General features: G+C 35.7%; 1 protein-coding gene across 1 annotated transcript; it reads left to right on the top strand.

Annotated features, from left to right (window-relative positions):
- Positions 1 to 616: 616 nt before the first annotated feature.
- UGCG (UDP-glucose ceramide glucosyltransferase) lies at positions 617 to 10211 on the top strand (the record flags this gene model as incomplete). Its single annotated transcript, XM_010019054.1, has 8 exons — positions 617 to 758; positions 3605 to 3707; positions 4608 to 4709; positions 4881 to 4993; positions 6933 to 7111; positions 7587 to 7673; positions 8117 to 8306; positions 9974 to 10211. Coding segments are annotated over 8 exons (1087 nt in total), but the record flags the coding sequence as incomplete, so codon positions are not given.
- Positions 10212 to 10576: the final 365 nt, after the last annotated feature.

Here is a 10576-nt window from a genome sequence, read left to right as displayed (position 1 = left end):
CATTGCAGAAATACTAGAGACGGTTTGGAATTGTTCTCTGTATGTCTGTGTTCCTGTACCAGCCTGATGTCTACTTACTTCCTAGGATTTATTTTTTTTTTCATACTACTGTTGATTGATCGTTGTCCTTTCCTTGGAGAGGTCTTGGTTAACGAATTGATCAGAAGGATCAGCTCTTTCCCCTGTGCTTTCAGCTTGCTCTTAGTCTTGCATAATTTAATCCAGGAAAAAGCACCTGATTTTTTGTAGGGTTTTCTTTTCCTTGTTTAAAGTAAATTACTTTTCCTGATTTATCCATATGAGTTTTAGTGCTGTGGAGTAAGGCAGAAAAACCTTGTCTTCTGTGCAGTTTGATCTTATTGTTCAAAATGCATAGCGCAAAATGCATTAATCTGAAACGTCTTTCTGAAAAGTTGAATAAGATTGAGTTTAACCTACATAAAATGGTAAGGCTTTTTTAGGCAACCGTCAGATATAAAGATAAGTGTTGTTTGTACAACCAAAAATATTTTTATGGCAATTTTAACTCACAAGCTATCTTAGTTCTGACTGTATTTTTGAATAGAATTCTCTAGCATATTTTCTTTACATGGTGGTATGTTATCTCTCCTTACAGACGCCTTCATCTCAATAAGAAAGCCACAGATAAACAGCCATATAGCAAGCTTCCTGGTGTTTCACTTCTAAAGCCATTAAAAGGTGTGGATCCTAACCTGATCAACAATTTAGAAACCTTCTTTGAACTGGATTATCCAAAAGTATGTATACAACTTACTGTCTTTTGGTTTTTTCCTCCTATGCCTCCAAAAGTTATAGCAGGAGCTTGGGCTAGAACTATTTAACTCGATTATGTCTTGGGTGGTTCTTCCTTCCACAACAAATGCATAATTACACATTTTACATGTTGCAAACAGAACTTACTACATTTTAAAGAGCTGTCTATAAAGGAGTATGACCAAGGCTTAGGGATGAAACATACTCTACATTTTACCAAGATTCGTTTGATCATTATTTCCATATTGTGGTGTTTATAGCAGTACAAAACCCTTCAATTATAAGAGATCATTTCAGAGGCCAGACACCCTTCCCAACTACTTCTCTGTAACAGAGCCTCTAAAGAGAACACTTAACTGATAGCCTGAAACTTTCTAGTAATTCTCACTGATGGCTCATCTAACAAAGAATTGGTCAGTGATGAGGTGGTGTACCTCACCAGTTGTTGGTACATACAACTATGTAGGATAGTCTCCAAGACACTTACTGGTGTTGGGAAACAAATAGTTAATAAAAGCTTACATTTGTTGTTGTACACTGAGTTTGTAATGTAAGTGATAAGTAATATAAGTAAGTGTGTCAGGTGCTGCCCTTGCTCTAGGGATCTTACGACTGAAAGGATGAATCTGCAAATGCTTGCTGCATTGTTCACGAATTGGTGTATGCTCTTGTGAATGGAAAAAGGACTACATTTTGTACTGTATATCTCCTGAATTCTAAAACTTGTAATTTAATAGAAACTTAATTCTTCTCAAAACTGTGTCAGTTGTAGAAAGTCAAAGGTATGTGGAAGCTGTACAGCAAGTTTTCTTTGTGTATTCTGACTGAGAGCTTTAAACTTGCTCTGAAGTAGGAAGGGTAAAACAAACTCCACCATTTGCAACTTACTAGAAGTTGTATATTTTTTTCTGTAATGAAGTTTAGAGCATTTTGATAATTTGAAAAGCTTCAGACACGAACATTTGAATCTTTTCAACTCAACAAAAGTTAAATAAAGATTAAGTGTGGCCAAGGTAAGTTTAAAGCATGCTTGAGGCATGCTGTGTATGCGAACATTGCAAACAGTGCAAAGAAGCTGCAACAGTATCTTAAGCTATTTTATGGCTATAATGAGTCTGAAGATGTTATGCAGCTGAAACGTTTGACTACCAGTACAATTTGAGAATTCAGAAAAACAGCTATGTTGGATCTTGCTTTATGAGAAATAGTCTTAACCCTTACTCCTGATAACTTGTATGTATGGGTGGCAATTGTAAAATATTGTCTCTATTGTGACTTTAATAGGATGAGCAATAAAGAACTCATTTCTTCAGATGGTAATTTCTGTGGTGTTTATGCTGTCAGAATTGTTCTGTTGTGGTTGGAAGAACCTGTCTGCTTAAGGAGAATTGTCTTTACCTTTTAAATCCAATTTTCTATGCTGGTAAAATGATAGGAATCAAATACTGCTTGCTCTTTAGGCAAATTGGCTTTGAGTTTGCATTATGAGAGGTAGAGATGTGTGCGTCTGATCATTTGTAGTGTTACACCAAGTCTTAGCAGCTCCCATGCAGTTGTTAATGATTTTAAGTTTCTACAATATTCTGAATGCAGTTAGTGGTTGGGGATTTTTTTTGTGTGTGTTTAACAGTGCAATTTTTTTCTTGCAGGAATGTATTTATTTAAGTTAATGTCTTCTGTTATATGAAATGCTTCTTACTGAACAAGAATATCAGAAATTGTCATCATTGAGCCCACAGGCAGCTTTTGAAGTTCAGATTACTTTTTGCCTAAGTATTGTACTGAAAATAAAATTGAGGTCATAGATAACGGAGAGTAAGAACTGTTTTGTTCACTATTTGGGACTCTTATTTACACCTGCTTTATCAAATGAGGTCCAAAAAAATTGTTTTTAATTTAATTGAATTTTCAAATCTTTGATTGTAAAAGTAACTTCTAAGTATCTCAATGAGAAATTTGCATTTTCTGAATTTTGCTCTTTGGATTGGAGCTATAAAAACTTGTAATAGTTCAGTAATTTGAACAGGGAGAGAGGAAGGTTGTATCAAGTTAGGAGTATTCAAGGAATTTGCTGTTAATGCAGAAACAGAAGTATCTCCATCAAAGCTTGCAAAGCTGTGTCAAAATGATGAGCAGTCCTTAAAATGGTATTTTCTCACCCACTGTCTGCAGCTCATGTGTAACAAGCATATAGGTTGATTTCTGAAACAGTTATTCCTTACCTCTTGATGACTTTTTTTAGCTGTTATTCCGTTACCAAGAAAAATAGATATATGTAACATATCCATGCTCCTGAGCTTAGCTTTATTATACAATTAAGTATACTCATACTGTTCTTCGTGGGTTGTCTTCCAACTCTGTTCTGCATATGCATCTACAAAGGAAAGGAAGGTGTAGTTCAGAGAGGTATGGAGTTAAGTGTATCATAACGTCATATGTTTAATATTTTGTATGCTGTAATTTCATTGAATGTGATTGATTTAAGGTTCATATGTGAACAAAAATTGAAGTGGAAATAAAAAACTTACTTTGTATACTAAGATATCTTGCTTCATGCCTGATAGAAACCCTTCCAGTAATAGGAAAACTGATGTTCCTCAGTACAAGATTTATTGGGATACAGGCTTTGTTCTTTTTATATTGGTACTTGGCTAAATAAGTACAAAAGTCTTATTTAGCCGTAAAACAACCTCTTTGGTTATAGTTTTAATTCTATAACAGTGCTCTGTATTTTTTCAATTTGGTACACTATTCAACTTTTTTCCCTAGATCATATTGATATCAAATATATGTGCATAAATATGTGTGTATATATTTTTGTTCTTACTAGTATGAAGTACTGCTCTGTGTACAAGATCATGATGATCCAGCTATTGATGTGTGCAAAAAACTCCTTGGCAAATACCCCAATGTTGATGCTAGACTGTTCATAGGTAAGCAGACCAACTCAAAGGTGTGACTGTTACTCGTAAAATGTTTTTAGGTCTTCAAGTCCGTATGCAGTATTCTAAAATAAATAGTCATTTGGTTAAGCCCATGTTGTTTCTGTAGTTTATTCATCCTTTCAGAGTGAAGAAGTAAGTTTGTAGTCACAGTTTGTGCTATCAGGCCAAAAGCTCCGGGAAGAATGACTTGTGCAACCCCTGCAACTTTTTCCTTCTAAGTCTGAAACAGCAGTTTAAATCTTGTCTTTGCACTGAAATAAATGTACAGAAAGTGGCTTGGAGTTGAGACTGAGTTTGAGCTTGAGACCCTGCAACAGTCATTTTTGATCAGCTTAGCCTGTAGGGCTCTTTCTTCACTTTATATTTAAATTAGAGCAGGCAAGGGATATTAGAGCTGAGTAGTAGTGTCATGCTTTTCTCTGACATGAAACAAAATGGACCGTGTCTGTCAGTTGGAAACAAAAGATTGTGTCTCACTTTATTCTGCTCCTTTTTCATTTTTCTGCTAAAGTTACTGTACAGTATAATGGTCATAATCAATAGTCTTAAGAGGTAGAGAATATTTACTTTACAGAATGTAGTAATAAACGTTACAATTCTACTGCCCTTTTAATTACGTTAATCTTGTTACCCTGCCATTTTGAGAAAGCATTTGAATATTTTTTTAAATATTGAATTGAATATTCCCTTTTAAATCTCTGTATAATTGTAGGAAGATCTGAAATATAGAAGTGAAGGAATATTTAAAATTTAAATCCTTTTCATAAAAATGTGCTTTAAGAATTTACTTACTGTTCTTCAATTACTGCATTTAAATATTTTGGATATTGATTCTGAATTCTAAAAAACAGCCATATTTTATTTGTGTATGATGTTTGTATTTTTTAGGTGGCAAAAAGGTTGGCATCAATCCTAAGATTAATAACTTAATGCCTGGCTATGAAGTTGCCAAATATGATCTTGTATGGATTTGTGATAGTGGAATCAGAGGTAGGTGTGTATTGTAGTGTGCTGACTATTGCATTGCTGTTACTCCCTGTAGGCAAGCAGTTGTTGGAGATAGTTTTGACTGAAAATATAAGCAGAAATGAAAATTAAAAATTTGGAAAAAGTAAATACAGGATGGGTCAATGAACTGTCTGCTTTTCATTTGTCGCTTAGTAACGCCAGACACGCTGACAGATATGGCCAATCAAATGACTGAAAAAGTAGGCTTGGTCCATGGGCTTCCGTATGTTGCAGACAGACAGGGTTTCGCTGCTACCCTTGAACAGGTAAGTGCTGTGTTCATTTGGTTTTGTTTTGTTTTTTTTTTTTCTTTTTTATAGTAACTAAAAGTTCTATAGTGCCTTTTACACATTTTGAGTGAAGAAATGTTTATTTTCACCCACAGTTACACTTCAAACTATCCAGGAGAACTTTTAAATGCTCCAGAATTTTACTGTGCTGCTCTGAACATTCACTATTTAAGTTTATAATAAAACAGTAAACCTTACAGGATGAAAACTATGGATTTTATTTAAAAATGTATTAAGAGTAGGGAATTCTTTCTAGGGCTTAGTCAGAAAGGGCCTTGGCAGGGGGGTTGCAACAAGGTGATCTTAAGGTCCTTTCCAACCCAAATCATTCTATGATTTTATGATTTAATTCTATTTTGGTGTCTGAAAAGGAACACAGAAATGGCCATGACAAGTCAGAGCAACGTCCAGCTCACACAGGATCTTATTTCCAGCAGTGGTTAAGCAGAGCCTTTAAGGAGAGTAGAACGCAAGCACAACTTATATCCTGTTTTCTTGTAATACTGTCTCAACTTTCTGCAATTTTCGGCTGAGAGACTTCCTGAGCAGGAAGTAGACTTGTGTATTTGCTAATCCTCAACATATTAGTATTTTACTAGCAACAGATTTCTTATGTGAACTTTACCATTCTTTCTTTGAGTCCACATAGATTGTGAACACCTATAGCAGTCTTTACCAGGAAGTTCCATAGACCTGCTATCTGTTATGGGAACCACCACCTTGTTCAGTTTGACCCTTGTTCTTCTATAATGTTATTTCATGTCCTGCATTGTTTTGGAAGTGAAAGTGAACAGTTGGTTTCTATCTATTATCCTCATATCATTAATTCTGTTCTATTCTCCCCTCTGTTCTTTCTCAGCAAATTCTCTTGTAGAATAGAAAGGCTGAGTTTTCTTGTTTGTTTCTTGTGTCTCAAGGCATGTAATTTAATAACTCTCTTTCATTCTAAGCTGGCATGTATAGGCATTTTAGCCCCAAGGCTAACTAATGTGTGTCAAAGGCAGAAATGTGAGGCATGAAAGTGCAGTGAAATTCAGTACTCCTTCATTGCATGAGAGGGCAGCTCGTGATTTTTTGTGGCGCAAGGTCTGAATTTCCTCTTGCATGAGAAGAGCAAGGAGCTGTAGCACAAAGCTTTTTGTACTACTACATGGTAAAATTACAACTCCTATTGCTATATTCCTGGAAGAGCTTTCTGCCTCCAGATTCAGTATACTACATGATGAGTATACCTTTTCTTGAATGAGTTACTGTAGTAGGTGGCCTTCACACCAGTCTTACTATAGGAAGAATAGTAGTGAAGGTGCTAGCACTCGTTCCCACTGTCTCTCTATGGGACACTCCTAGTTTAAGTTAATGAATTATAAATAGAATTTTTTTTAAGTTACTGAATCTTGTTAAAAAAATAACAAAAAATGAGCCTTATAATCTGAGCTTTTTCTTTGATATTTGTCTGTAAATGTAAATGTAAACAAATTCCCCCTGCTTCCGTACAATCATATGGTGAGTTTCTAAGAACATGTTAGTAGCAGCGCAGTTAATCTTTGCAAGAGGAAGCAGACAGCATGTCTGCCAGCTACTGCCAAATAATATATTAATCCTAATGATTAGTTAGTTAATTAATGGATTTTTAATATATGTATTCCCCCAGAACAACCTCAATAAATTAAAAATTAAATACCAAATGTAATATGGTAGTTTAATGTGCAGACTTAAAACATGCTACTAGACTTTTCTGATATGGTTATGGAGTAGATTTCTTAGATTCCTGGTAAAGATCTTTCCAAATATGCTGTCCTAATTGGCCACATATAGCACTTTTTTCCCCTCCAGACATTTTTGAGAAAAAGTTGTCAGTGAGTAGAACTTGCATAAATACATACGGAGTTTTAAAAGCCGTATCTGGTTTTGGCAGGTTTATTTTGGAACTTCACATCCAAGGTCATATATTTCAGCCAACTTAACTGGCTTTAAGTGTGTAACAGGAATGTCATGCTTGATGAGGAAGGATGTCTTGGACCAAGCTGGAGGTCTCATAGCTTTTGCACAATATATTGCTGAAGATTACTTTATGGCCAAAGCTATAGCTGACAGGTAAGATGACTCTGAAGTAAGCTTATTACTTTAAGTGCAGTTCAAGCCTTGTGGGTTTATTTGCTTGGGTTTTGGGGTTATGGTTTTCGTTTTTTTGGTTTTTTTAAACACATGGTACGTACTACAAGTGTAGGTGTTCAGATCAACCTGACGTATACAGCAAACATGCTTACGATGTGCTTTATCCTATAGTCTTTAGTCTTTTAGAAATAATTAAGCCATATCATTGTCAATTCCTTTAGGAAAAAGTTTCTAAAAAACTGTAAGTATTTCTTAAATGGTATATGCTCTTTTCCACTGAAGAGGCTTGATGTTATACACTTAATTTTTTTTGCTTATACCCACTGTAAAAATATGGCACGTATGCCAAAGGAAGTTTTCAAGACTAATAAAATTCTTTTGTGTGTGTGTGTTATCTAATTGTTTTTTTATCTCTTATCTTCATGTTTTTTATAATAATAAATACATTTTTCAGGGGCTGGAAATTTGCAATGGCCACACAAGTTGCAATGCAAAACTCTGGTTCATATTCTATTTCTCAGTTTCAGTCCAGAATGATCAGGTAAAATTTTACTCTTTACTTCCTCTCCTACCCCATCACTTGTTTCTCATTTAGATAACTGATAATGAGAAGGAATACATCTTCCAAGCTAATTTGATTTTATGTACAGAATGTTGAAGTTCCAACACATAGCTTTATGCATGCTTCTTGTTAATGTTGGGAGAGAAGCACTAACTTTCCATACAAGTATGACTAAGTATTAAAAACTCCCTAAACTGCCCCCTACCCCTCAAAAAAAACAAACCCAAGCCCCTTAATACCTTTGAAATGCTATGTGCAGTATCTTTGAAAGGGAGAAATTTTGCAGGTTTCTACTTTTTGGAGGTGTAAATTAAATGAGTAACACTGTCAGAAAACACTACGATGGCTTATCATTTGATGAGGTGGGGGAGGAAGACATAAAGAATAATGCATAGTCAGAACTGATTTGTTTGTCTTTCTAGGTGGGCCAAACTGCGCATTAATATGTTGCCTGCCACGATAATCTGTGAGCCAATCTCAGAATGCTTTGTTGCCAGTCTAGTTATTGGATGGGCAGCTCATCATGTCTTTAGATGGGATATAATGGTGTTTTTCATGTGTCACTGCTTGGCGTGGTTTATAGTTGACTACATTCAACTAAAAGGTGTTCAGGTATGTACCTTCATTTTCTTTGGAGGTTGTTACAGTTTCTAGTGCCATCTGCTTCAGCAAAAAGCTAAACCTAATTAAAGCAACAAAATAATTCTCTTGACATCAAGGTCAAATCCTGTTACTTCTCAGTCTTCCAGCTTCAGTTATGGTAGCATGAACAGAAGTAAGCGTGCATGGTTGTAATTTTGTTTTCTTATATACATCTGACTCTGCCTGTGCTCTGAAAGCTTGCATATCTGTCCCCTTCATCTTCACATTTCCAGTCTGCTTCACATAGGCATATCCAGAAATTTTAAGCTTTTTTTTTTTTTTTTTAACAGCACAAGAATACCATCTTTGTGGAATGTTTTTGTTGGGTTTTTTTTCTTTTATCTAAGTTGCGCTTTGTCTTGTATTTAATGAGGTGTATATGTACTTTTAAGTACATTTTTCACTCTATTTGTAGTGGACTTATATATCCTGGGCTGCATCAAAAGAAGTGTGACCAGCAGGTAGAAGGAGGTGATCCTGCCCCTCTGCTCTGCTCTCATGAGACCTCACTTGGAGTATTGTGTACAGTTCTGGTGTCCTCAACATAAAAAGGACATGGAGCTGCTGGAGCAAGTCCAGAGGAGGGCCACGAGGATGATAAGGGGTCTGAAGCCCCTCTCTTGGGTGACATGGTTCAGTGCGAGGTGTCCCTGCCCATGGCAGGGGGGTTAGAACTAGATGGTCTTAAGGTCCTTTCTAACTCAAACCATTCTATGATTCTATGACAGCTGTAGCCTACATCTAAAAATAAAATCTTCCCATCGCTAGAAGTAAGACTTCTAGAATCTAGAAGTGAGGCCTAAAAAAACCTTTTAATATCAAAAGATGTCACAAATCAGAACAGCATCTGTTCTTCTAATGTTGTTGGAACTATTTAGACTATTTTCTGCTGTGACCATATTCCATCTAAATCTGATCCATAATTGTGTATTCAAATTTGAATAGTCCTTATCATAGTGAAAAATATTCTTTTTGTAGTCTTACAGTCTTATCGAAATAAGGAGAAAAAAAAAGGTAAACCTTGTCTTGGTTCTGTAGGACTCTGGAAGATCAGTTTAACAGTCACCTTTCTGATTATTCTTCTCAGCATTCACAGCATTTAAAAGAGTTTTGTGCTTAATCTCCCTCTTCCGAAACCTTTCTTTCTTCCAGCTCTGCGTGTAGCTCAAAAAAAGGAAGAGAAAACAGAGAGAGGCTATAAGTTTGTGGGTTTTTTCATCGCACTTTTCCTATGCAATAGGCCAAAGGCTAAGTTATTTGAACTTCAGCCATCTGGGAATGTGCAGGAGTGTTCTGTCTAGATGCTTCTGGGGACTGTGGCAAACCTCCAGCGTGTGCTTGAATACAGGTTTACAAAGCCTCAGAAAGAAGTGAAATTGTCACACTTTTCTTTGCCTTTTGCTCTACATACAAGTCTCTTCAAACCTTCTGGATCATTCTGGTCCTCATGTTTAATATGGGCAACCAAATCACAAACAGGAAAAAGTTCTTGGCTTATAAAAATGTTATCGATATGTAAATCTGTATAATAAGAATACATTTAGAATACATTTACCTGTAACACTAATGTTTTAAACAACTTTAAAACTCCTTTTGAATAATCAGTATGTTTAAATACTTGTTTTTTATATTTCTAGGGTGGTGCACTGTGTTTCTCAAAACTTGATTATGCAGTAGCTTGGTTCATCAGAGAATCCATGACAATTTATATTTTCCTGTCTGCTTTGTGGGACCCCACTATTAGTTGGAGGACAGGGCGCTACAGATTACGTTGTGGAGGCACTGCAGAAGAAATTCTTGATGTATAGCCACAGCTTTGTAACTGTGAATGTTAAAAAGAGAAGGGGGGAAGAAAAGTATTATAAATTGTTTATATAAATACTTTGAAGAAAATCTACCTTCAGTAGTTTTGTTACTTGTACGTTTTGGTATCTGTTCTTTAATTTATTTTTGCATGGCACTTGCATCTGTGAAAATACATCTGTAGTCTTGGCCGAACGGTACCTTGCTCCCATGTACAAATAGAAATGGAGAGAATTGGTCCTGACATCTATTTCCTGTAGGAATGCTCTGCAGTAAACTTTTTTTTTTTTTTTTAAAATGAAGTATCCTCCTGGATATGAGCAGCTTCTTACTCCATGGTGTGCTAGCCTAGCAAATCCAGGGTTCACATAGCTATTTGCCAGCTGGGTTGTACAAAGCTATACTTAGTAAAATCACAGAAGTACAGCCGATTTCTG

The sequence above is a fragment of the Nestor notabilis genome, unplaced genomic scaffold (assembly GCF_000696875.1).
Source record: "Nestor notabilis isolate BGI_N333 unplaced genomic scaffold, ASM69687v1 scaffold11427, whole genome shotgun sequence".
Taxonomy (NCBI): Eukaryota; Metazoa; Chordata; class Aves; order Psittaciformes; family Psittacidae; genus Nestor; species Nestor notabilis.
Note: the sequence above shows the minus strand (reverse complement) of the source record. Positions and strands in the feature narration are given on the sequence as shown.